The 26836-nt window shown below is 46.4% G+C and overlaps 2 protein-coding genes across 7 annotated transcripts in view; one reads left to right on the top strand and one right to left on the bottom strand.

Moving 5' to 3' along the window:
- Positions 1 to 757: 757 nt before the first annotated feature.
- slc6a1l (solute carrier family 6 member 1, like) lies at positions 758 to 10171 on the top strand. The gene is made up of 15 exons (XM_076030216.1): positions 758 to 1030; positions 2075 to 2440; positions 3673 to 3804; positions 4423 to 4523; positions 5214 to 5323; positions 5423 to 5555; positions 6441 to 6575; positions 6686 to 6789; positions 6869 to 6993; positions 7271 to 7383; positions 7645 to 7776; positions 7887 to 7989; positions 8401 to 8501; positions 8800 to 8967; positions 9323 to 10171. Exons 2-15 carry the CDS (start codon positions 2203 to 2205, stop codon positions 9416 to 9418), a joined length of 1791 nt encoding a protein of 596 aa, XP_075886331.1. The 5' UTR covers positions 758 to 1030; positions 2075 to 2202; the 3' UTR covers positions 9419 to 10171.
- A 273-nt stretch (positions 10172 to 10444) lies between these two features.
- Positions 10445 to 26836, bottom strand: part of iqsec3a (IQ motif and Sec7 domain ArfGEF 3a) — a 70096-nt gene continuing 53704 nt past the window's right edge. Inside the window, exons 7-15 of one of the 6 annotated variants that reach the window (XR_012927149.1) lie at positions 24738 to 24904; positions 22727 to 22866; positions 20427 to 20552; positions 19476 to 19575; positions 19217 to 19375; positions 17777 to 17869; positions 17251 to 17294; positions 12407 to 14439; positions 10445 to 12370 (exon numbers count right to left, since the gene is read on the bottom strand). Coding sequence is in view for 4 of the 6 variants with exons in the window: in XM_076030211.1 (XP_075886326.1) it covers positions 13864 to 14439; positions 17251 to 17294; positions 17777 to 17869; positions 19217 to 19375; positions 19476 to 19575; positions 20427 to 20552; positions 22727 to 22866; positions 24738 to 24904 (1405 nt within the window). In the remaining 2 variants the exon portion in view is untranslated. Of the gene's footprint in view, positions 14440 to 17250; positions 17333 to 17776; positions 17870 to 19216; positions 19376 to 19475; positions 19576 to 20426; positions 20553 to 22726; positions 22867 to 24737; positions 24905 to 26836 lie in introns of all 6 variants that reach the window. The other 5 variants (XR_012927150.1, XM_076030211.1, XM_076030215.1 and 2 more) reach the window with 5 other exon arrangements.

Here is a 26836-nt window from a genome sequence, read left to right as displayed (position 1 = left end):
AAAAAAGACATTCGCATGGTGTCATCTGAGCCTGCTGCTGCAGTTCACCAGGAGCTCCACAAGGGTGAACAGCCGTGTTTGGAATGAACAATACAGGCAAAATAAAGGAAAAACACCAATAAGTATTCCATTAAAAATGATACTGTATATGATACTGTATACTGGCCATTTTTTGAAGGGGAGTAGATGGATCCAAATTCATTTATCTCTAAAAGGAAAAAAAAAAAAAAAATCATCATCAGCATCATCATCATCTGGCCAACGTATTAGAAAAACATTCTATATGTATAAGAGGACAATATGAGTTATTGTTATTTGATTCATCATTTCAAAAACTCACATGGAGTGCACATGGGTGAACATTTAATTCATCTGTTCACTCTGTGATCCTGTTCATCCAGTTCGCCAATCCCAGATTCAACAGCCACGATGATCAGAAACAAGAAGAACCAATGACAGAATTCCACCCCACCTCCCCCCTGCCTCCCCTCACTGTCTTTTTTCCCAGCAGTCATCACTGCCTCTTTTTCCAAAAGTCTCTGCTGGGAAACACCATGGCAACGACTCTGACGAGCGCTTGACATCCTAACAAAACACACATGCACGGAAAAAGCACACAAACACACGCATGCACACACACAAACACACACACTGCTGCTACTGGTGCCACCAGAGTTGGGGAGTCGACACACACCAGCAACCCAACACACACACACACACACACAGCCCCGGGGCCTGGCTAGTCATTGCTGGGCACTAATCAAAGCAGGCACACTGGTCGAACTTTTATTAACGAGCGCTCAATAACGGCCACCACAGGAAGAGCCACAGGTCCTCTAGAAGCACACGGGGGGGAGGTGGGAATTTCCAAACGGCCTCTACCGATGCACATACGCACTCTGGCTGCGTTCGACGGCAGAGTCTCAGTGCGAAGATGGCCGTTTCGGAGATCTAGGTGGAATTTTTCATCACTCGCTCGGAGCCCACGAGGGGATGTGAAGCTGACAAGTCGATGAGGGGAAACGCTTAGGTAAGATTCACCCACCGCTGCTCTTTCTGGTCCTGTACATTTATTTTTTTTTAGTTTATGATTCATTCATGACTTGGTTAGGTGGCGAAGTCATTTGTTTTGTGATACAGCAACATTGGAATTTAGTTGCAGTTTCCTTGTCTGTGTCGCAAAAAGCATTTAGCTGTTGTAGTTGTGAATGTAAGCTGTGAATGGAAAATAAAACTTTTTAGGCCAAAGCTATAAAAAAAAATTATTTTAAAATGTCTACCTTTATGAATACGATGATCCACAATGTCCTCTTTAAAGGGAATCTCTGATGTTCTTCGTGTCATCGGCGCGCTTTTGAAGCTGATCAACACACTCACCTGGAACAAACAGAATTTGCATTTTAAATAGGAATCTCCCGCCACCAACATACATAAAGACTAAACTCCCCCCTTTTAATGTCAACACGGTGAACAAAGGATGACAGAATCTAGTGATGTGTCTTTAAACCACTGGACATCAATGAAAATTGAGACAGCGGCTGTGCTTTTTGTTCCTTTTGTGAAATTTAATTAAATTTCGGTGAAAACATCAGGCAGTGAGGAGCAAAAAGTAAAAAAAAAACAAAAAAACATGCTGTACAAGCAAACTGTTACAAACCTAAGCATCACAAAAGGATTCCAATAATTTCCGGGCCAATCAATGTTGGTTCATCATGGCCAACTTCCTTCCTAATCAACTTCCTATCCAGCCGGGCATGATGTGAGGGACGAGAGCACACAGAACCATCGGCTGTTTGCTGTGTGAAAGTGTCAATGGTGTTTTTACACCCTCCAAGGCCAGAGGCAAAGAAAAAAAAACACACAAAAAAACGTGATGTGTAGGTGCATGAATTACAATGAGAATAAAGTATATAGGAACAGCCTATACAATGTGAAGTAGTTGTGTAATTCCAGTGTAATTTGCCAGTGAGCTGTGAAACAACAACCAAACTAAACCAAGTCAGTCTTGCTAAAATATCTGTTGTCACACCTAAAAATAAATGAAGCAGCACTTGCCTTCTGTCTCTTCCTTTAGATTCTCTACAGTTTTTCCTGAATCCAGTGAGTCTGCTGCCAAACTCAGTGACAGAAACAGGGACTCGAGCCAGCTGCCACCGCCGCCAAATTCAGGAGTCACCTTCCCTCGTCTGCGTCCGTCCCGCCATGGGGAAGACTGGACAGAGTACCGTGGACTTAAACTCCCCAACGGAGGCCAAGCAGGCCCTCCCTTGCGAGGAGCTGGAGCCTCCGGCGCCTTCTGCAGACCAGAAGGCGAAAGAGGAGCTGCCTGACCGGGGCAGCTGGAAGGGGAAGTTCGACTTCCTGCTCTCCTGTGTGGGCTACGCCATTGGCCTGGGCAACGTCTGGAGGTTCCCCTACCTGTGCGGCAAGAACGGTGGAGGTAGGCTGTGGTGGGAGCAGAACTCTGGCGGCACCCGCTGGCCTGATGCACATCTTAAAACATTTCTTTCACAGCTGAGAAAATAACCGGAACGACAGGATATTGTCAACAATTAATATTTCCTGAGCTGTAGCAAAGCTGCTTCCCAGACCCAATCAAATGCGCTGGTTCCAGCAGCATAGTTAGCCCTCCGTTTACAGCCTCCAGGGGAAAAACAGTGGGTTTTAGACTTCCCTGATAAAAACGATGCTTCCTTGCACCTACCACATGTTGACAAAACACTATGCTTTCCTCGGGGGTCGGAGCCAAGACCTGGCTGAGGACGCTGCACCTAACCTGGGAGAGGCCTTCGGGTCTTCATCCTTCATCAACAGACCTAGTGGAGCAGCTCTGCTTGATTAGCAATCAGAACATGACAAACTTCCAAAGATCTCCCCGTTAAAAAGAGCTCCTCTTCATTCCACTTTGCTGAGACCAGCCCTGTTCTCCTGCTTTGCGACACATCCTGAAGCTTTGGCAGTGCGGTCTCAGACTAAATCGTGGTAAAATGTCACGAAGTAGCGGCCTGCAGACTGGGCTGCATGCATCAGTCGAGCTTTGCCTCCAAGGCCCGACGTCTCGTTCCTCTTGTCGTGCCGACCTCCATCCCTCCGACGCTGCCTCTTCCAATTCTTTATATTTGAAAGCTCGCCCTTGTGGTCACTGCGGCCTCCTTCAGAGTAAAGGTTTCACATCTGTCAAGTGCCGCCGGGGAGCGATGTCTGCAGCCGAGACATGCTCCATTTCTTTTGTAAGGGAGACTCTAATTCCATTTTAGTGCCGTCAGACTGGCACTTGCACATTCACACAAGTCCGTACAAAAGCTCTAGCAGCATGAATTTTCATGGACTTCCTGATTTTGAAGGTCATTCATCTTTAAGACACGTTTTTCTTGGATTGAGAGCAGCATTCACATTGTTTGCCGCTGGTAGAAATATACTTTTTCCCCCGCTCTGAATGACGCACCTCCTCCAGTATTTCATTTTAAAAGGCCACCTTGCAATTTTTGTGTAAGTAACTAACAAGGCGCTCGGGTAGAATCCAGACGGCAGACAAGATTAGAAACTGCCTTCTCTGCTATAACAACATCTATAATGACATGAATGTTCCTGTTACACTTCCATCTGGTGAGGTGGTTTTTCCAAACTTGTGCCCATGGATTTTTTTTTCATCTCTGTCCCGAATCTGTGCAGGGGCCTTCCTGATCCCGTACTTCCTGACGCTGGTGTTCGCTGGGATCCCGCTCTTCTTCCTAGAGACGTCTCTAGGGCAGTTCACATCTGTCGGAGGACTCGGCGTCTGGAAGCTCATGCCAATGATGAAAGGTAGGACATAAACAGAAAGATGAGCCGTCATCTGTTCACAGAGGCAGACTTCTTCTCCCACTAGTTTTTCTTTTTTTTTTTTTTTTGATATGGAAACAGATTTTCAGGGAGGCTTTCTATTTGTTGCCCCCAGACAACTAAAAATTTGAAAAGTAAGCTGTGAGGAAACTCGACAACAGGACGCTGCAGGATTGTTTTTCAACCCCAACTGGCCACATATTTTATTGATATCATATATACAATAAACACTAAAGCTGCAGGGGATATTAAATGTGATGGATGAATTTTCTGAAAAGGGTAAACCTTTTCTGTTTGCAACTTCTCTTGCTGAAGTGAAAAAAATTCCTGCTTGCGGCTTCCGAGCTTTGAGCACAGAGCTCATCTCATCTACTGCCGGCAAAGACGGCGAGAACGATAGCGGCAGCGCCGCCGTGCCAACCGATACAGGAAGGCAAGGGCAAGGAAACGACAGGAAGTGGTGGGAGGAGGGAAACGACAGTAATGAGTAGGATGACCGACTGAGACGTTTTCTCTCTGCCATCTGCTGTGATGGCATGCTGGCATCAAAATATTTACACTCCAAAAAAAACCCAAAATGCCTCCATCTTCCTGCATTAGGTGTCGGCATCGCTGCGGTGGTCCTGTCCTTCTGGCTCAACATCTACTACATCATCATCATTGCCTGGGCACTCTACTACTTATTCAACTCCTTCCGTTCAGTAGGTCACACCTTCACGATGCTGCAGTGCTGGAAACTTCAATGCTGGCTCACCCATCTCTGAGAGCTCCTGTCCAAAGTATTTTTAAGTTGGTCTTAGTATTCAAACTAATTGTAATTAATTAACTGTATTTAGGTCGCGAGTGCAACTAAAATGCAAAACAAACAAAAATCTTGATTGGCTGCAAAAGCTCAAGATGCTTGTTTCTGCTGCCCCCAAGTGGAAGCTGTTGCATAAAGGTCAAGCAACAAATTTCCTTTTTTTTTAAAAAAAAACGACAACAACAACATTTTTTTAAATTTATTTTAAAAGTGTTAGTTTTGGCTTATTATTATTTTTTAAGGCTAATTCTTCTAAGTCAAATCTTGACAGTCACAATGTCCTTGTTACGCCTGTGTGCGACCGCTTGAACGATTGTCGAGACTTTGTGGACACTTTCCTCTGGGCTTTTTTTTAGCAGAAGGTAGGAGGATTGAGGACTGGAAAAAATAAACCCTTTTTGATGTTGATTGTTGTGTTTACATCTGAAGGTCAAAAAACAAGGCAGGCTCATTAAAATGGAGGAGTGTGGAGAGTCAGGGACGCAAGTGATAGAAGCTATCGCGGAAACACTTTTCCCTTATGCAAATCCCTGTTTGTTCTGTGTTTATCTATCAACTTTTCTGGAACGTGAACAACTTATGTGCACAGGAGCTGCCTTGGCAAAGCTGCGACAACCCTTGGAACACGCCAAAATGCTTCTCCAACTACAGTCTGACGGACACCACCAACCTGACCAGCGCCGTCACAGAGTTCTGGGAGTAAGTCGGGCCGGATCGCCGCCGTGCGAGAGACTTTTCAACCGTTTCTGGAAGCTGCTTGCGCTCACGCGTGTCACGTTTTGTCTTTTCGCGGTGTAGGCGTAACATGCACCAGCTGTCTGGCGGGCTGGAGGAGCCTGGGGAGCTTCGCTGGCCCCTAGTGGGCACTCTGGCACTGGCCTGGGTGCTCGTCTACTTCTCCATCTGGAAAGGAGTGGAGTGGACGGGAAAGGTCAGCCTCTCGCTTCCAGTCTCATCTAATCTGTTGCCGCTCTCTGAATACTTTTCTCACCGTTTGCATTTTTTTTAAGGGACCCATTGGATGCGAAAATATCGCTGTATTCCAACAGTGGCAAAACACTACATCCTCTACTTTTTTTTTTTCTCAAACACGGGCCCTTAAACATATGGAAGGTCCAACAAAGCAACAAGCTGCAGGCTGTGAACAGAGGGCTAAATGTGCTGTTTTCTGGGGTTGCGTAACGGTCTATTTTCTGGCTGGAGAAAACGAAACATTTTAGTTTGCAGAACTAAGTCATATCACAATTTTGCACATCTTGATATATGAAAAAATGTATAACAAAATCTGGCCGTTAAAAAATTTATAAATTAAATTATTTACGTTGTAAATATACCCAAGGCGGCTAGCCACAAAAATTGATAGCGTTTATTTTTTTTCCTCACTGATGAGATGTGGAAATTGAAATGCCCCCTGCTAGTTATGACTTCATCTCAAACGAGGAGACGGAAGGAAGGAAGAGGCCATCACTCTGGCTCCCCCTACTATCCCCCACGGTGGCATATATGCGAGTGGGGAGCACGTTTACACCACTCCCTGCCGGAGATAATTGGATTTTAATGTGAGTGAGAAATATGAAATCCCTCCTTGGGCGCCGGCGGCCTTGACGGACATTGGCAATTAAGCATAATCACGGCACCACAGAACTTCTGGTCCACAGACACGTCCAGAGAGGAGAAGCTGCGGAATCCATCTTTCAGTTTCGGGGTTGAAATTCAGGGTTGAAATTCACAACACTGTCACAATTATTTAAAAGATCAGTTGAACAGTTGAAGCTCCCCCTGAACGCTGTCCTCTCCTCCCCCCGTCCTCCTGCAGGTGGTGTACTTCTCCGCTACCTATCCTTACTTCATGCTCTTCATCCTCTTCTTCCGTGGGGTCACCCTTCCCGGAGCCATCGACGGGATCCGCTTCTACATCACGCCCGACTTCAATAAGCTCATCCGCTCCGAGGTCAGCCAGTGCTGCACCTTGTATTATTCATTTCTTATTTTTAGTTTTTCTGAAAACCCATGCAAAAAGTGCCTGTGCTGCATGTGTTGTCTGTTTTCCTCTCCCCACAGGTGTGGCTGGATGCAGCCACTCAGATCTTCTTCTCCTATGGCCTGGGCCTGGGCTCGCTCATTGCACTGGGCAGCTACAACAACTATCACAACGACGTGTACAAGTAGGTTGTGCACATCCCTTTCATTTTTCCCCCGGCCTTGCCTTCTTTTAACATTTCTGCTTTGTCTTGGTCTCGCCAGGGACTCCATCATCGTGTGCTGCATCAACTCCTGCACCAGCATGTTTGCCGGCTTGGTCATCTTCTCCATTGTCGGCTTCATGTCTTACATCACCAAGAAACCTGTGCACGAGTTGGCAGCGTCAGGTAACAGCGTGCACGTGCCTTACGGAGGTGGTTGCGCTAATGTCATATTATAGGAGGTCAAAGGTCGTGTGTTGTTCTCGCACTTTCAGATCTCTGTCTTTGCCACCCAAATCTCCAAGTCTTAGCCGTTCCAAACATCTCCACAGATTCTTAAAAACCAAACAGATTTAGCCCTCTGTTTACGGCTTCCTGTTAAAAGTCAAAGTCAATTTTTCCATCACGTAGGACCGTTTCTTTTCTTTTTTTTTTAAGTAGTGCTCCTCTGTGTGTCGTTCAGGTCCGGGTTTGGCCTTCTTGGCCTATCCGCAGGCCGTCACCCAGCTGCCCATGTCCTCTCTGTGGGCCATCCTCTTCTTCTCCATGCTGATGATGCTGGGCCTGGACAGTCAGGTGGACCTCATGGCGCACACATTTTTTTTCCACCTATGACCAAGTGGGGTTTAATTTGGTGCTGGGTCGCATTTATTAAAGCTGAATGTTGAATTCAGGACAAACCCACTGGTTGTTATCATATAAAAAAACCCAACACAATTTGAAAACAATCCTCACTTGTTCTGCAACGATTTGCTTTTGTACACATCCGACGACATGATGTGAAATCAATACCGACACAGCAGCCGCAGCTCACCTCTGCTTTGTGCAATGTCGCAGTTCTGCACAGTGGAGGGCTTCATCACCGCCCTCATGGACGAGTATCCCATGCAGCTGAGGAAGTGGAAGAAGGTCTTCATCCTCATCGTCTGCTTCGTCTCCTTCATCATCGGCTTCTCCAACATCACACAGGTGCGGGCAGTGGCTGCATGTCTTTGGTTGGCAAAGACATTTTTTTTTTAGGCTTCAGCCACCGAAGAGTGTCTGTTTACGGAGTGTCTCTGTCTCTTTAAATCTCCCAGGGGGGTCTGTATGTGTTCAAGCTCTTCGACTACTACTCAGCCAGCGGGATGTGCCTCCTCTTCCTCGTCTTCTTTGAAACAGTGTCCATATCCTGGTTTTATGGTAGGGGATCAATTTGTTTTGGCCAAAACTGTGAATCCAGAAAACAAGTAGCCATGAATTTAAAGGTTCCATGTTATGCAAAAAATTGTAATGTGGCTCTATTGTCAATAGATGACATTCTGTGCAAAGAGTTCTAGAAATAAGCTCTTTATAATGTCAAAAAGGGTTAGATATGCTGCATAGTTTTTTTTTCTGATTTGACATTTGGTCTAAAATAAAGCTAATACTGTCCCTTTAGAAGGAAACCTTGCAAGATGAATTATTAAATCACGTACGCGCCCTTCGCACAGGAAATTACATTTGTCTGTCTCGCCTGACTTGCGATAAGGCTCCGTCCAATCAGCTCTCACCTCACGGGGTTTTGTTCCCCGTCGCTATTATCCCCGTAGTAACACTTGCGCGTGCCCACAGGAGCCGAGAGGTTTTACAAGAACATCGAGGACATGATCGGCTACAGGCCGTGCGGCTGGTGGAAGCTCTGCTGGATGTTCTTCACGCCGCTCATCTGCCTGGTAGGCGGAGCTATGCAAACACACTATATATTGCGAGCTGATCTATAGGCAATAGGTGGGGAATCGATGGTAGGGGGGAGGTACTGTGGCCCTCTGGGAAATCACTGTTCTTCATTCATTCTCCACAACTGTAGTGATAAAGGAATCAACATTAGTGGGAAACGGTTTGTCGACATAGTTAAAGTCAATATTTTATCATTTAACTGGAAGATAAATAAATTGCGGGGGGAAAAAGAATTCAAACACAAATGTGATTTTAGACCAGCTAACTGAAGCAAAAATGTTTTCATTATTATAGGGGGTGTTTACCTTCAGTGCCATTGAGATGACGCCTCTGAGTCTGGGAAAGTATGTGTACCCGATGTGGGGCCAAGCCATTGGTTGGCTCATGTCGCTGTCGTCCATGGTGCTGATCCCGGGCTACGTCATTTACATGTTCTGCACCAGTAAGGGCAGCATAAAACAGGTAGGAGCTCCTACTACAGTGTGTTTCTTTCCATTTTACAGGTGAAGATTTACGATTGCACTCTTTTGCAGTTGCCTAGTGGGATTATAGCGGCAATGGCTGAGAGAAAATACTGTTTTGAGTTTTTTGCTGGACAATCTGATTTATTTTTGCATGTTATTGTGACCAGGAAATGTTGTTATATAAACCTAATTACTCGTTATGTAATCCATGATTCCATGCAATTCCTCCCAATATTGCCTGCCTCCCAAACTTCACATTCTCAATATTTCTTAAATTTTTTTCCTTTCTTCTCCCGGAGTGTGTTGAGCTAACGTGAGAGTCTGAAGCGCTGCACTCTGTTTATTCTGTCCAGCGTTGGCGGAAGATGACAACTGCCCAGGAGGATGAAAAGCCATCGGGCCATGAAGAATTTCCACACACGGCAAGCGTGGGCGAAGCTCCTGTCTAGCCCGGATTGTTCATGTTGAAATAATCCGAATGCCTCACCGACCCCACCCCCCCTTGGCCGCCAGACTCTGCTGTAGTAGGAACGGAAATCGTGCACAGTACTTTGTGTTTTGTCGATGGTTACGCCGTATGAAAACAATCAGTTAATGGATGGTGCGCAGGAAAATAATCTGGAACTCATCAAAGATCAAAGTGGATGTTCAAAATTAACATAAGCTTGTGTAAATACATATATGCAAACATCCGAGTTGTACATCTTCTCCAAAGCTAATCGTGAATTTTTCTCTCTTTTTTTTTTTAGAAGTCAGATTAATGAACAGGGAAAAGATTTAACAAAATGTAACTCATTTTAAATGAAGCGCATAAAGGCAATTTTAAAGGGCCAGTAATGTAATGATGTAATGTGTCATTTGCTGCTTCATCACAAAATGTCATGAGGCAGCAAATTATCTCAACTTTCACATATATTTATTTCCAAGACAATGGTATTTATTTTTGAAATGGCAGAATTTTCCCCCCCGGCGCAACATGAATATAAGTTGAATAAATACATTATTAGCCGTCTTGGCAGCTGGTTTTAAATGAAAGTAGCAAATTGTAAATAGAACTGTGGTGTGTCATATATTTTTTAAGAGTAGTTTCGTACGCAGCGTGATGAAAAACTTTGTATTGGCGAGTTTGTAGAATATGTTGCGGGAGATGGTATCATCTTTAATTAAGGGTCTTGAATTAATCAATAAAACAGTGAGAGTGACCGCAAGCGTCTTGCAAACTGAGGTGCCAATCATACACCTAAAATTGCTTTTTATTTTGCTATTTTAATGACGTGCATTTTTTGTTTGCTTTGTTTTTAAATTACGACAAATGAAAAAAGACAATTTGGGTGTTTTGGTATACCACAAGGCTCCAGTCTCGGAGCCTTAGTATTTTGCAAAAGCTTCTACGCTGATGAGGTGACGATTAGCAGGGAGCTTTTTACTCTTCGGAATCACATTTTTACAAATACAAGAAGCCGAGCCAGCACACGTGGTGAATAGACTTAAATCATCTTTAATAGCATGTTACTGCAAAGACAGGTAGAGAAGGATTCAAAGCCAACTGAGGGAGGTGATGGTTTGTGTCTCTTCGCTCAGTTTCCACCTGTCTCACCATTAATATGTCCACTTTTTCACTATACCTTTTAGCTAGTATGAGCAAACACAGTGTTTGAGAGCCAGACAAAAGATTCACATGTCATTCATGAAGCAGTGCACTGGGATAGCAAAGCCCTTTAAAAAAGAAAATCCTGTTTTTCCCCTCCCCTTTTTTTTCCTTCTTTTTAAACATAGGTTAGCTGCTATTTTGCTGCCATTTCACACGATGCACTCCCAAAATGCTACATTGGTTTCCTTTCAGACATAAATATGTTACTTTTGGTGTGCCTCATCATGTTCACACACGCACGCACACACAAAAATGCATCGCGGGGTTCACATTTTCTGGGTGCAAACAAACGGTGAAACCACCAACAAAGTGAAGTGAGAGACAGGGAAACAAATGTGGCCGTCATTCGCCAAACAAGACACCTTCTCAGAGCATTTCAGTTTGAAGGGGGGATTTTCTCGCTGTCACTGACTCTTTATTCACAGTTCCATCACTCAGACACGCGCACGCACACAAAGAAATCTGTCATCTTAATCTCCCAATAGAGTTCTCAAGGCAGGCAAATTCAATCATGCGTTCAAATAGCTCGGGGACTTTTGGGGATCATTCAACAGGCCTGCAAACGGGTTTCATGCTCCTAAAAAAAGACTAAGCTAAACGACAAAGGTCCCATGTTATACCCGCCTGCACATTTTTTTTTAAATATAAATATATATGTTAATCCCCCACTCCCTCAGAAAAATTTAGCCCTCTGTTTACTGCACTCTGAAAGGTTTGGCCTTCCGCCTTAGTAAAAACAAGAGAACAGAGAAAAGTTCAAAAGGAGGTCTTGGCAGCGGTGTTGTCATTAACCCAACAAAGCTATCAGTGAGAGACTATTACTCTCTGTGACATTTCAAAGGGCTACTTTAAACAGGATTTTTTTTTTCCTCATGGTTCCCAAATTATTGTCAGAAAACTCTGGTGAAGAACATAACATGGGACCTTTGAGACAATTAAACAAATAAGTAACTAAAATCTTTGATGGACATAACAAAGCAAACAGCATCAATTTGGTCGTCTCACCTAAATCGCTACAATTTTCCCCATTAAAACCCAGTGAAGATACAAGGGAAAGTCAGATTTAAGTAGGAGGAGTATTTCTCTTTTACTTTTTTTTTTTTTTTTTTAAAGCCTGCAGCCTCTTTGTCTCCCTCAGCGTGGAACTGTGAGTTTTAAAGGACAGGAAGTTGAGACGCGGGCCTCCCTGCAGCAGCTCCACCATCACAAATCAGCAGATCGGACAGACAGGGGGCAGACAGGAGCCGAGTTAACCTGACGTCCCTTCCGCAAATACCTGGTTGGGGACTGATGTTTTAAAGATGGACGCACTTGGGGGCTGCTGACCTGTTTCAGAATGAGAGATGCTTGGCGTTGTGGTAGCATTTCAAACAGGAGGGCCGGCTGAAGGGAGCCCGGCTTGTCCTTTTCCCCAACGCTGCCTGCGTGTGGTATTTACAATCTAGGCTCGGGCGACAGAGGAGAGATCAGATAACGCATTGTTTTCTTTCTGCCCTACCCCCCCGCCCTCCATTATACTCTAAAAGCGAAAGCGCAACATTTCCATGAATGCCAGAATTTGCGATAAAATCTGTGTTTTTTTTTCTTTCCTTTCCCCAAATGTCAGTCTGAAAGGTTGGGCCCCCCAAAAAAAACAACCAAAAAAAACCAAACACTTCAAGTGGGAACTTGAAAACAAAATCCAGGGAGTTTTAACTACACAACGAGAGGAGGTGGCGTCTGGATCTTGTGTGAGTGAACTCACACACTCCTGCAAACACTCAAACATACACACACACACACACACACACACACACACACACACACACACACACACACACACACACACACACACACACACACACACAGAGAAAGAGAAGTCGGAACATTTTGCCAGAAAGTTAAAAGGTATGGACACAGATGGGACTGGCGCAGCAGCATCATCAAGGAAAGTCATGGCCGTTTCCCCGAATACAGTGTGAGCACAGAAGCGACGGCGGATGTTGCACATATACTACGAGTGAATTGCTTTTTTCTTAGTTTTTTCTTCTTTTTTTTTTTGGAAAAGTTCCGGCATAGTTGAAGCAGCTGAAGCCAATTTTTGTTTTTAAGATATGAAGAACTCTCCCTCCACCAGCTGATAAATACGATCCCTGGAAAGCACTTTTCCTGTTATTGATCACAGACAGACAGACAGACAGACAGACAAGATGCCCCTGGTGCCAGGCTGACTTGTTTGTTTTTTGTTTTGTTTTGGTTCCGAGCCGTGTGATTGGTCGCCTTTTTTTTCCTGTCATCCGTCACCGCTCGATGATCTATGGAGTGTCGAAGCAGTCAGTGAGTGTTTTCTGGTGATAGAGAGCCGCGGCGCAGCAGAGAAACGCAGCTTATCTTCTGGATGTTTCCTTTGTTCCTTTCTTTCTTTTCCTTTTAATTCATTTGTTTATTTTTTGATTCAGGGGGGAACAGCGGCTCTCTGTCGCATAAATAAATCAGCAGCAGTGGGGGCAATAAAAAAGAAAAGAAAGAAGCATTTTATGAGAGATCACTTTTGTTTTTCATTTTCCTACGTTGCGTCCTTGTGGGAGAAGCATGAAGGGACTATTTTCCAAGAGCAAATGAAAGAGTTTTCTTCCTCTCTGTTTTTTGTATTCTTTTTTTCCCTATTAGCCCCAAGCGTTCAGCCCGGAGCGGAGGAAGTCACTGGAAGCGTATCGCGAGTATCGTATGGCACAATTTTTCCAGTACATGGTCACCGTGCGCGCACAGCGTGAGGCATGAGGTTTCAGAAGGTGGGCGGCGATGGGAAAAAGCCGGAAGCGCAAGCGGACGTTCCTCGGATCGCATCCGTTCATTGGCTGCTGACGTCTGAACTACGAGGATCTAACCAGGGGCTCCGACCTGGAACCCGCGTTTTTTTTTTCTCTAGCAAGAGTTAAAACTGACAAAAAAGTTATAGAAATTTGTTAAAACTACATAATATTTCAAAATACATGTGGAGTCAAGTAAAACTTTATATGTGTTTTTGCTTCTTCTTCTTCTCTTTATTTTTTTTTTTAAATGTTGGTTTTAATTTATTTTTTCCTTAAATATATGCATATAAGTGAGATTTGCTATTATTATTTTTTTAATTATATCTCTTTCATCTGTATGTATAAATGTACATTATGTACTTCTTTTTATATAGGTGGGTTCGAGGAGTGTGTATTTTTCCTAAAGCGGGGCGGGGGGTGGTGGTGGGGGGGTTAATGCTGACTAATTTATTTACACCATGCTCCGAGAGCCGCTGGGGGTCCGGTGTAGACTGAGGCGGGGGTCCGGTGGGATGTACTGGTGCGGGTGGTTGTAAGGCGGAGGCGGGGGAGGCAGCGGCGGCTTGTGGCCGTCGTTGGCTTGCGAGCCGTCAGGTGAGCGCACCGGCGTAGACGCGGCCGATTGGCTGAGCTGGTGCTGTTGGTGGGCGTGGTACTGGTGGTACTGGTGGTACTGGTGGTGGTGGTGGTGGTGGGTGGGCGTCTGGCTGAGGAAGGCCTCCACGTGCCCGTGCCCGCTGTTGTCCAGCATGATGACCTTGACGATCTGCTGACACTGGATCAGCGTCTCGGGCCGCAGGTCGGTCAGGCTGGCGGCGGGCTGGGGGCGGGGCTGAAGATGGGCGGGCGTGCTGGACGCCGACTGCAGCTGTGGGTGCTGAGGCGCCGCCACCGCCGGCATCCCCGAGGCCAGACCCTGCTGGAAGAGCAGCTCCCCCTGGTGGCTAAGGAGGGCCAAGCTCTCGGGGTTCCGAGGGGCGCTACTGCTGCTGAGCTGGTACGTCTGAAGCCTGTTGTGAATTGACACCTAGTTTAGAAAACAGCCAAGAGAACAGCATCAAATGTTATAAAACTGGTTCCTCCTCTACAGTCCGTCAAGCCCTCTTTTTGTTTTTTTAGTACTTTCATTTTTGGGGGCGGGGGGGTTGGTGGTGAATGCACAGCACACACACACAGGGCATGCGTGGGGGTGTGGTTGTAGGTGTCGGTGGCGGAGGTGTAAGACCATCGCGACTCCCCTCCTTCCACCCCTACGGTGTCAATCGGATGCTGGGAACAATCGGTGTTGGGGGGTGTGGGGGGTTTCGGGGAGTAGGAGGGGGCGGGGTTCGACAGTGGCAGGTTAAAAAAAAAAAAAAAAACGGGAGAGGGAAGAAGGGGTGAAAAGAATTTCGGTGCCAGACAGAACGGGGCCTCGTGGTTCCAAAGGGGACACTGAGGGCCCCCGTGTCTCCCTTCCAAACCACTGTGTGGCGCTACGGGGGGAAGGGCAAGGTGGTGGTGGTTGGGGGGGCAGGGGGGAGTCGTACAAAGAAGAGGGAGAGGTGGAAGAAGAGGAGGAGAGGAGGTGAGCAGACTGACAAGCACAGACGTCCACAGGCAAGACACGCATCAGAATGCAAACCTCCACATTTCACATTGGCACAACATCGTCCTGTCACAGATCCACTTCCTGCTTCACCTTTCACTGCATAAACAAGCCATTTGGGACGTAACTGTCTACTTTCTGTCCGGGTTATTCTGGCTTCACTTTAGACTGACCCTCAGACTGAAGCTGGACGGCTTTGAACATCGAGACAGGGATTTCACTCGTCCATCTTGCTGAGCTCCGCGCTAACTTATTTTCTTTGTATTTGAGCAACTCAATCAAGGTAATCTTTCCTAATTGTGAAGATGATTCACAAGTGGCTGTTTCATCTCAACCCAGTTGGTAGCTGAGCATGAACAAGGAAACAGGGAAGGTCACTGAACTGGGACTTGGATTGAAGCTTTTGCTTGACCGTTAATCCGGAAGTCACAATCTTTTGCGAACTGGAAGTAAAAAATATCTGCCAGCTCTGCTTGTAACGCACTAAAACTCCTTCCAGGTTACTTCTGGTCGTCTCTTGGAATCGTCTTTTCCATCAGTTCTTTATTTTTGACCAGGATACAGGAAGTAACAGGTCTCAGGAAGCGTTCCAACTGGCATGTCAGGGTGAATTTACTCAATCTACAAAGACCTTTGGCAGCTTTTTGGATTATTGTTGTTTGGAAGCATGTTTAAAATTGAGCCTCCTCAGAACGTTTTACATCTACACAGACTCTATCTCTCTCTCCTCTTGTCACTCAACCAGCCAATGAATCTAGGCCTTCAAAATTCAAATTATCAAATTCAAATTTAAAAAAAAAATGAAAGAAAGGGGAATAGCCCAGGGTGGGATTTGGTCCTCGTGCCTTCTGGATTTTTTTTTTCTTCACGGCTGACCCTCTTGGTGTCCGAGATAAATGTGTTTGGACAGCGAGCGACTCGCCGGCAGCCTCTGACATTTACTGCAGGGTGGCTCGGTGGTGACGTGGAGGCTGACCGCCTCCCTGGTATCGTAACCCTGCAGCTTTAGTTTGGGGGCGCCGGGTAAAGACGACTTGCATAAACACAGCATATGATCGGGCGCACTGAAAAGTGAAGAGTGGCCTGTCTGGTTGGAGTTACCCTGCAGGCTCAGATTCTGATTGGTTTGGCTCCCTTCCATTTGCATCCACCTCTTGGTCGGAATCTGCTGTGTTTACAGCTGCGGGAACTTTGCTTGAAGCTATCAACATGTGTCGACGCCACTGGGCTTCCAAGGTGGAAAAAAAGACGACCAGCCGGTGGCCAATGACGTTTAAGACAGATTAAGAAGACAAGAACACTTTTTTTTTTTTAATCACAGGAGAAAAATTTTCTTTCTTTTTTGGTTGTGTCTGATCATATATTTTTTTTGGTTTGGTATATGTTTTGCTAGTTTCCTGCTCGAATTAATCAATATGTAGAAAAAAAAACATCAATATTTTAAATCAGTCTTGGCTTCAATCTTAATTGAAGCCAATGCTTGCAGAGCATCTTTTTAAATGTTTCATTTTTAAATTAGAAGCGTGCAGGATGACACTTCAACCCCATCCAACAATATCAAATATCTTTATTTTTTTTATCGCCACTCAAAACTGGCACCTGCGCCACAGGGGAGGGAATGAAAGTGTTTCTGATCATCGAATGGCTTGGACGCTGCGTTTGAATGTGACCTCGTCCCCGAGCAAAGTAAAGATTCACTCCATGGCTTGACGCACTAAAGGGCTGCGTGACATTAAACAGCCAGCGAATGTCAAATAGACCCTTTTTATTTGGCCGCTCTCTGCAGCCCTGGACTCGGCCGGCCACAGAGCGGACCGGGGAAAGGTCACCGCGCGCCTCCAGCATGGAGGATGGGCGCACGTTTGTGCCGGCGCCTCGGCTGCCTCGCCCGTTTGCACGCGACCTTCGCCTGCAAATTATTCTTATTATTTCGCCCAGCGGGGGCGTCGGCAGGACTGGTGCTTCGACCGCTTTGGGTTAAAAGTCCGTTTATGTCGATGTCGCCTGCGTGTGACCCTTTTAATTCCTCGTCCTATTGGTTACTCGGGGTGTAATCCTAATTCTGCCTGAGCTTGGTGAACCTTTCATAAACCTAAATATTTGAGTTAAGAAATTTTTTAAAACTGCCTTGTTGGAATTCATCATCCGCGAAATTCTCACTGATCTAATTTCTGGCTAATTTCTGGCTCCCGATCACGTGACACTGACTTACCTGCATTTTGGGACAAGGCCCTATCACTATGTACTTACCTCTACTGCATTGTGTCCACTTCTGCTGTCAATCTCCTGGTTCCCTGCACGGAGCGAGGCATGGAGGGAAGGAGGACAGAAGCTGTGTCAAAAATTCAGTGTTAATCGTTTGCAATTACTTATTTGTTTTGCAGAAGGGTCAGATTTCATGCATACAGCTGGCACATCGCAGGGCCTAGTGCATTAGAGAAAAAGCCAATTGATAATGTAATGCTGAGTCTTAGCGTGGTGTATTAATGAAGTTACAGTCCAGGTGGAATTCTTAAATATAGCTAGTAGTGTGGTGGCGGTCCGGAGCATATTAAAGAACAGCAACACACGCAGTCAAAAACCCGCAGCGCCATCTTTTCATTGCAAGCGATTGCAAAAGACTCGATTAAAATATAGAACAGGCTGCTGTTCGACTTCGTTTCTGTGAATTATTAAAAACCCAGGACGAGGTCTCTGCAGGGAGGTTTTTTTTCTTCTTCTCTTCTTTTAAATTAGAAAGCAGCAGCGCAGACACACGCCCGAAACACTCGCTCACCTGATGGGGAGCCCTGCTTGCTGCGCAGCTCGAGCTGCGTGCCGTTGTTCTTTAGCGAGTGGGCCTTGGATCCCTGCTGCTTCTCCAGTTCCCCTGCGGAGAACACAAGGCCCGAAAATAATCAGCCCCATAATCACCGTTGACGCGACAAAAATAGACACGAGTCAACGTGGGGGGAGCGGGTGGAGAGGTTCTTATCTTTCAGTGGTTTTGCAAAAGAAAAGAAAAGCCGAATGCAAATGTCCCGAAAATAGCACCCAGCAGCCCAGTCTCCGCCCTCTCGCCGCCACCGCAAACTCCAAACGTGGCTCTCCATCACTCTAATTAAACTTCACACTTGATGGTAATTAGGTGTCATTTCCAATCACGATGACTAAATGTTGTTGATTTTGTTTTTGTTTTGTTTTTTGTCTCCAGTGCTGCGCCGCATTGTAATGTTGACGCGTAGCTGCAAAAAAAAAAAAGAAAAAAAAAGAAAAATTAAAATGCAGCAACTGGCTTAGAACCTCGAGGGTGTGACGCATGTTAGCACCAGTGTGACACATCTGTCAAACACAGGAAGGGAAAAAAAACACCCCGGCTTTGTTTTGAATATCACGGTACAGTGATGTGAATGAGGCAGGCTGGATGGCGGCGACACGTTATGCTGCATATCCCAAATCGTTTAAAGTACCTGCATGAAATCTGCACTTAGTTCATCTGGAAAAAAATGTGCAGCAATGGGAAAACTTGACTGAATGTCGCTTTTACAGCAGTCGCATCATCAACCAATCAGTGTTCTACAAGCAGGAAGGAGGCGGGGACAAATTCTGCAGGAATTGTTTCTTTTAATTGTTATTGAGTTAATTGTTCCTTAGTTTACTTTTTAAATAAGAAGTACGTACAGAAGTACTGCAATGTGATTGGCCCATTTTAAACGTAGCAGGCAAAAGGTTCGTCCTACCAGCTCCCTTTTGCTTGCTCTGCAAGTCGCGGTAAAAGAGATGAGTTGTCTGGAATGTTTGCGGAATAGATAAACCAAACTTGCTTTTAAATTAGAAGGTCCAAGGTCAGAACATCGGTTTATGCATTTCCATGATTTTCAATTTTGCAAAAGCGGAAGCAGAGATTAAAAAAAAAAAATAAAATGATTTTTCTCCTCCGATCAGATTGCGGGCGGGGAAGCCCAAACAGAAACTAAGTAGCTGCCGGCGCCTTTGACTGGCGTGCCAAGAATGCGAAAGCACCTTAAGGGAAGAGGACGCGGCGCCGGCGCCAGCACCAGCACCAGCACCAGCACCAGCACCGGTTCTCGCCCAAAGTTTCTGCTCCCGTTACTGTGGCGGCTTTTCAGGACAGAAACTACCGTCCAACCCTGCCTCTGACATCCAAGAGGACAATCATTGAGGAGAAGAAGAAGGAGAAGAAGGAGAAGAAGGAGAAGAAAAGGGGGAGGCTCACACTCAATGCGTATCTGCTCCATCTCTGACACCTCGGCGATGGACTCCTTCAGGTCTTCCAGGAACTTGAGCAGCTCCTCGGCGCTCTGGGCGCAGAAGTTGAGCACCTGCTTCTTGTCCGAGCCAAATGGTGAGAGGATGGTGATGCCGTGTGGGTAGTCTGCAAGCAGGACATGAGACAGAGAGTCAGTGAGGCAGTCAGTCAGACGGTCAGTCACTCAATCAGTCAGTTGGCCAATCGCGTGCAAAAAGAAGCCTACACTCGTTTTCAAAGAGGTGGAACTGCATCCCCAGCAGGCCCATGGCTTTGCAGAAGGTGTACGCCGCCGAACTCTTCTTCTTTGGACAGAGCTTCAAGATCTGTGAGGGAGGTTGAATGACAGGAGAGCGAGTTGCATCACTTTATATACGTATATCATCTAAAATAAAGATTATTATTGTCCGTTCAGCTGGCACTTCTGAAAGCTTTTTGATCGACGCCCAGATTTCAGAGGTCGCGGAGACCGTTAGTCATCTGCAGAACACGTAAAACAAGCGGCAGACGGGCGGCTCCGCCCTCCTCAGTGCGTCTGGCGCCGCCGTAATTCCTCTGACAAACAACATCTTGCCGTCTTCACATGGGGACATATTTCAGATGTAACTCGCCTTCCGCTCAATGACCTTGTAAGATGGAAAAAAGATGGAGCAAATCTGTTTTTCCCTCCTTCCATTTTTTTTCGTTCCCGCAGCAGCCAGACTTGCGGGGGCCATAATTTAGCAGCCAAGTCGTATTAAACCGATACATCACGGACGCGGCGAGGCTGCCGGGGCGCTCGCCAAATTCAAAGAAGTCGCCATCCCATTTAATTTCGCGCTAGGTTTTTTTTCTTTTTTCCCTTTTTTTTTTTTTTTTTTAGAAAGGCTATTTGCGTTCCCTTTCAGAGCTGTCGGGCGGAGAGAGCGCTCAGTCGGGATTTATCACACAGCTAATTTGGCTTTTTTTGTGCCAAATGTACAGAATTTCAGTGCAACATTAGAGGATTTATTTTGCCTCTGAACTTTGAGCCCAGATTCCCTGAAACTAGCTTCCCAGTATTTTTAATTTTTAACACAGGTCCTGAATCGTGCAAAACTCACCTGACCGGTGTTTTTCCAACAAGAAGATGCATCTCTAGTGTGTCCATTCATGATTTAAAATGGAAGCAACGCTAAGTGCTAAGACTGTGGCTCACCACGATGAGATCGTTGAAGAGGAAGACTTCTCTCTGGTGTGCCGCCTGTTTCTGGGCCTTGTTGACGTCCGTCACCTCGAAGAGCCGACTGCAGCACACCAGCCTCCTGTGGGGGACGGAGAGGACCTGCGCACACAGGCGGGACGAGAGTGTCGGTCACTCAGAGGAGGGACGGAAAAAAGAATAAAAGAGATAAAATAGACTGTGACCGTGAGCTTGAGCTCAGGAAGAAGTGGGTATCGAAAATGGATGAATGGATGGAGTTTGATTCTGATTTGAATGAGTCAGTGAGAGGATGTGCAGATTTCAGCCTCCTTGAAACGTCTCCGTTAAGCACGACTTTGCTTGGCAAAGACGGCACTCAATTGTTTACGGTTGTCGCCGTTAACGTCGGCACAGTTTCCCGGGGCCTGTTGTAATTTCCTGGGCTCTAACACTCCTCTTTGGCCCTTAACGAAGCACCCAGAGCTCAGTTAAATGGCGGCGAGCTGCTTTGCGTTGGAGATTATGAGGCGGAAAACGGCCACCGAGGATATAAAGCGACAAAGTTGTTTGCCGGACGGCTAATGAGGTGAAACCGAAAGGTTGGGAGGGGAAAAAAAACTGGCTGTAGATGAAAAGGTGGAGAAAAAACAAAGATCTGAAGGGGGCTTCTCTTTCCGTTTGAGGCCGATTAAACTAGAAAAGCTTCTCAGCCTTCAGTCTTCTGTTTCCCTGCCATTTACGCTCCAGCGTCACTCAAGGAAAAAAAAGGCAGAAATGTAAAAGTCCTTCCTCCGCAGTGTTGTTGGGTCCGAAGTGGAACAATGGGCTCCAAGAGTGGACCAGCTCAACGCCTGGCGAGCTCTTGATGCATTTTAAACAGGGAGGAAAGTTCCCGTGCCGGCAAACTTCACTTCCTGTCGGCGAGAGGAAAGAGGACGAGTTGTCGTGCACCTGCCGCGCCGGCTTTAATAAAGAAGGAACTTTATGGTTCCACGCGGTGCGACGGGAGAGCCGGCGCGTCGCTAATCACTTCCTGTCACGACAATCTGTCATTGTTTTGGCCGTGACGGCGCTCCGTCTGTCATCCCGCCGGCTGCCATCCATCACCGGGACGGTTTAAGGCGAGGGCGTCGTAAAGAGGGAGGGGCGGGGGGTGAGAGAGGTGCCGGGCCTTCTTTTATTGTCGAGAGTTCCAAAGTCCTTTGGAGGATTAATGGCATATGGGGAGGATGGAAATTTCATTCAACAATTCTTTTTTGCTTTGTTTGAAACTACAGTTGAAACATAAAAACAACACGATGACACAAAATTGTGCGCACGCGAGTTGTTTGTTTAAAGCCATTAAAGGCAATCAAACTTTGTAATGCTGCAGGTTTTTGACTGCGTGTGTTGCTGTTCTTTAATATGCTCCGGACCGCCACCACACTACTAGCTATATTTAAGAATCAAACGTCGTCTTTAAAGACCTTTTTAAACGCACGTCCTCGCATTTCCGTTGGCTGACAAAGAAAGCCTTGACCTCAAACCGTTTTTTTTTTTTTAAAGGAGAAAGAAAAGAGGGAGTTTTAATGACAGCGCTGCTTAACGAGCCGGCGTAACGATGGTGCCGTTGATGAGCTCATTCGGCGGCGGGTAAATGTGCCCCAGCAAGACTTCCCGGGCCTCGCACATCGTAATAAGGTTGTGAATAATTAGAAGTCTGATCAGACGCGCCCGATCCCGCTTCTCAGCTTTATCCCAGCAAAGACCCGGAACAACCCAGGATGACCTCCCAGCTGTAGCCTTGCAATAATCTCACTCCGACGGCTTTCTCTCTCTCTCTCCCTCTTTATTTGAAATCAATTTGTCATTTTTAGCCAGTTAAACTTCCTCTGCAAGAAAAATAGAAAGAATCCCCAAAATACTCCTTCAAGTAAACAACGGGGGGGAAATTAATGGGGAGCACAGGAAGTGGCAAATATGAATATGTAAAATGGCTCAGGATGGGAAATTAATTTAGTTTTTTATATCCACATTGTGTGCGGGCTTTAAAAAGAGGCACGTTTAGTCCTCCGGCAACTAAAATGAAGTTATTAGCGCTGCGTGAATAATAGCTTGTTGTTTTCCTGAAGGTGGCAGATGACACCAAGTTTAGCCCTCTGTTTACAGCCTACTGCAGAGAAAAAAATTGAGTGGGGTTAGCAAAAGCACAGATGGGCTTTTCTTTTTCTTTTCAGTGCGTTGTATTTGCGACTTGCGCAAAATGCCACCTTTGAAATCGCATTTTTAATCCGAAAACAGTCACGCCCCAGATAGCCCTCCAGCCCCTCTCGTACCGTCTTCATGCCCACGATGGACTGCTCAACCTTGGAGACGTAGGTGACGTGGTCCTCGTTGGAGCGCAGCTCCCTCAGCTGGATCCTCTCGTAGATTCCCACCACCATGTCTCTGGGAATGTCGGCTCCGTCGTCCACACCTGACCAATGGCAAACCAGCTCATTGCACGCACATTTCAAACAAATTATATATGAAAATATATATATATGAACTGTACATATGCATATAAAGGGATATTCTGTCTGTTAAAGGACAATGCGAGGGAGACTCCCTCCCTCCTCCTTCCGGCCGTCCTCCTCTGACTTTCTGCCTTTTACCGCCTCCATTAGGTAATGACGTGGTGGGGGCGGAGCCTGAGAAGGTTAAGTCGGAGGTTAAGTGCCGGCCTCGCTTCTGCGAGATTGTCTGTCTGGGACAAGGTGCCGGTTTTAAGGCCGTGGCATTTTTCAGCGATGCCGCCATTAGGCTGAGAGGTCGCCGTCGACGGCTGCCGCTGCAGCTGGCAGCTGCATTGAGTGTTTTTAATGGGGCTGTTTTGGGGGATTTTTTTGTCAGGTGAGAGATGAATCGCTGTGATGCATTATGGTATATAATGCTGAGTTTATACATGTATAATGATGGCCATTGTTCCTGATCTCGTCTGTTCCCAGGATGTTTTCTGCACAAACTCACAACCTCCTAAAATGTCTTTACTGTTTATTTATTCAGCTAAATGCAGCTAAAAAACAGTGAATAATGACGTCTGCACGGAGCACGTTCACAGCTCTGACGGTAAAAACTGTGTTGACTGTGTTCCTCTATTCACCAAGCTGACAGTCGGGATTAATCGATGCCGTATTCTCGCGCGGCCCCCACCCCGACACTGACACTCAGTTTGAATTGAGATAGTCAAATGTCGTATGGCTCTTAATTGCTCCTGGTTTCTGCTGCATAATTGCGTTTTTAACCGCAGCCAAATTTTTGGCGAGAGAACCAGCCAGCCAGCCAGCGCAGCCGCTCCTCTGACAGCGAACACGAGGGACAAGAACGGGGGAGGCAGATAGGGAGAGAATCGAGGGGAGACAGGCCAGTTAACAGGCTGAATAATAGTTGGAGGGAAGAGAAAAAAGAGCAAACGTATGGAAAACAACAAGGAGCTGTGGGGACGAGCAGAAGACAAATAGCGCGGCAGGGAGAGAGTGGCATATTTTAATTTGCATAAGATGCAGAAATTGATTTTCCAACTTAATTTAATTGCGGGAGAACAGTCGGGATGAATCCATTAAAGTTGTTCGCCATCGACCTCAGCGCTCCCTGATTGATTGCGCCGAGTGAGGAGAGCGGTGCTGCCACAACGCCGCCACCCGTCGCTGCATAACTCTGCCAAACGAGCGCCTATCAGCGTGCAGGCGGCCGACGCTGCAGGTGCTCTGAGTGAGCGGCCGACTGCTGCACTGCTGCTACTGCTACTCCTTTGCAACGCTACTACCTTACTCAAAGTGAGTGGGGCACATTTTAAATTTAAAGGTTAAGTGTGCATTTTAGATTTAGGCTGCTCACCCTCTCACCCTCCCTCTCCCAAGCTTGCCAGTCAACTACGGTGGCCTTTGCACACAAATTTGGGTACCTTGGGGACCCAAGGTCTTCTTTGTTGGTTTATTAGAGGACTCGAGCATTCACCCTAAATACCACACCGGCTTCCTTAGAAATATGCCGTTGCAAGATGGCAGCTAACTGGGAGAAAGAACCTTGCTATATGTATATTCTTATATATAAATAAGAACCATTTTATGTGTAGGAAAACCAAATTACTTTTATTGCACTGCGAGGACACACTTTTATTCATGTTTTTACGGGCCTTTTATTAAGCTTTTACCAATATAAAAATCATAAATCAGCACAAATTTTACAAACTGGACCTTTAAGCAAAAGTTGGCCAGAGGAAAAAACTTTGCTGCGTTACAAATTGTACACTTGTGTACTGCGACCATTCAAAAGGGCGCAAACTGCACAAACTTGCTAGTGGCTCACCTCTCAGGTTACGGATGAAGTCCTCCAGCAGCATCTTGCGGTCGGGCTTGATGTTGGGACTGTACATGTCGGTGTTGAGGAGGATGATGGCGAACGCCAGGATGAAGATGGTGTCCGGGTTGTGGAACTGCTGCACGATGTCGGGGTTGCACATGCAGTACCGCTGACTGGTTCCAGAAAGACAAAGAGAGACATGTAAGGACCTTCACGCAAATAGTTGCAGAAATAGCAAAAAAAAAAAAAAAAAATCACATGAATGAGTATGAACCACATCTTCCGTTTCCAAGTTTGTTTGTTTGCTGTGTTTTATTTTTGGTGTTAAAGAGAAAGTGGCCCCTAGGTAGAATGATCACAAATCACAGAAAGATGCCTCCTGGTTATACGATAAAGGGGTAGACGTGTGTATGTGTGTGTGTTCCTGTGTGCATGTGCTAATCACTCCTTTAATCAGCCGCTTCCACTTTGGGGCTGCTGCAGCACCTCGAGGAGTCGCCGGCGTCTGCGGGAGATTGATTAAGGACGAGAAACTGGCATCGCGCGACGCCTCGCGCCTCGCAGCTGATCCGGCACGCCGTTCATTATCATGCTTTCATCGCCCCGCAATGGAAATCGATGTGAAAGGCTGGGGCTCCGTCCAAGAGAATCTACCGCGGCGTTAGCGCCGGGAAAAAAAGATACCATTGAGAATTCCTGCTAGGTTTTCTTTTAATGAAGGGCACATCGAAAGAGGGCACCGTTCGCTTCATTGAATTCTGCAACCGAACCCCTGGAAGCTGTTGAAACCTGCACTGCACTGCACTGATTCGATACTCCCTCGAGCTCTACACGCACCACACAGGATGATGTCCGCAACTTGCTTTTTTTCCCCTTGGATAGATACAAAAGAAGTCCAACCTTCCAGGTGGAGGTTGTAGGGAATGTGTGCAGCCTGCGAGGGGGATCCTGCAGACTTGACGCAGAGCAGAAACAATACCAGGAGTTTAGGAAAACAAAATGGGGTCGATGCTGCAGATGATGAGAGTTTAATCACATCAACAGTGTTGCCTCATTCATTAAATGTGTTAAATGAATAGTAATTACATCGGTTTTTTTTAAAGCCCTTTACATTGACACGGGGTGTGTGTTTTTGTCGTCGTGCACGCCGCTCGTGCTCGATAATCACAGTACAGAGCCGAGAGCCGTCTGAAAACTGTGATTTGATTTTTTGTTTTGTGTTCTGTGTTTGTTTTTTGTTTTTAACGGCAACCGGTGATTATGTCCTCGTCTGGAAAAGAGGGAGCAGCGATGCATGGCAGGCGGTGAAAAGACCTCAAGCTGCTTGCTGGAGGAGCGCGTCTGCTCTTAACCCGGCAAGGAAGCACGAGAGTGAGACGAGAGCGTAAACAACGTGGCGCAGGGCCGTACTGCTGCTGCTGCTGCTGCTGCTGCTGCTGCTGCTGCTGCTGGTGGTGGAGAAACGTTGCTCGGCCGCCCCCATCCTCCAGTCTGGAGCCAGAAAAAACAGGGTTTCCTCCAGTAACAGATTGCCGAACGCAGTGTCAAGAAAATATTTGTCATCGTCTGTGGGAGGACGTGTGGTGGGTGCGAGACGGTGCCGGATTGTACCGACTGGCGCCGGCTCTGTGATATCCATGGTGCAGGGAATCGTGACTGAGCTTTGTTTTGTTTTGTTTTGCTGCACGTTGTGTGTGTGTGTGTGTCTGTGTGATTTCTACACCCTGATAAAGTCGTGCAGTTCTCTATCTGCAGGGGAGGCGAGCTGGCTTTCCTCCCCTTCATTCATTAACACACTGACGCAGCAGATATCGCAAATCCCCTTTGCTTACTTTGGAGATTTCTCCCTCTTTCGCCCTGTGCGCGTGTGTGTTTGTGTGTGTGTGTTTGTGTGTGTGTGTGTGTGTGTGTGTGTGTGTGTGTGTGTGTGTGTGTGTGTGTGTGTGCTCGCGCTAGTGTGTTTGGAGACGTATCAAAGCCCAGTAGCAGGGGAGGCAGCCACACAGAGGCAATGGCAGTTATGCAACACCAGTTATTTATAAATCTTCCTCCCTCTCGCTCCTCTTTTCTTCACTCCTCTCCTCCTTTACGTCCTCTTTGTAGCC

This window comes from Nelusetta ayraudi, unplaced genomic scaffold, assembly GCF_046127955.1.
Source record: "Nelusetta ayraudi isolate G7.1 ecotype Tasmania unplaced genomic scaffold, CSIRO-AGI_Nayr_v1 ptg000027l, whole genome shotgun sequence".
Classification (NCBI taxonomy): domain Eukaryota; kingdom Metazoa; phylum Chordata; class Actinopteri; order Tetraodontiformes; family Monacanthidae; genus Nelusetta; species Nelusetta ayraudi.
This window is presented reverse-complemented; position numbering and strand designations above follow the sequence as displayed.

Excerpts from the sequence above, each read along its gene's own strand:
- slc6a1l (XM_076030216.1), top strand. The coding sequence starts at position 2,203 with ATGGGGAAGACTGGACAGAGTACCGTGGACTTAAACTCCCCAACGGAG. Across the intron at positions 4,524-5,213 it reads TATTCAACTCCTTCCGTTCA|GAGCTGCCTTGGCAAAGCTG; the intron begins GTAGGTCACACC and ends TTATGTGCACAG. Across the intron at positions 6,790-6,868 it reads TATCACAACGACGTGTACAA|GGACTCCATCATCGTGTGCT; the intron begins GTAGGTTGTGCA and ends TGGTCTCGCCAG.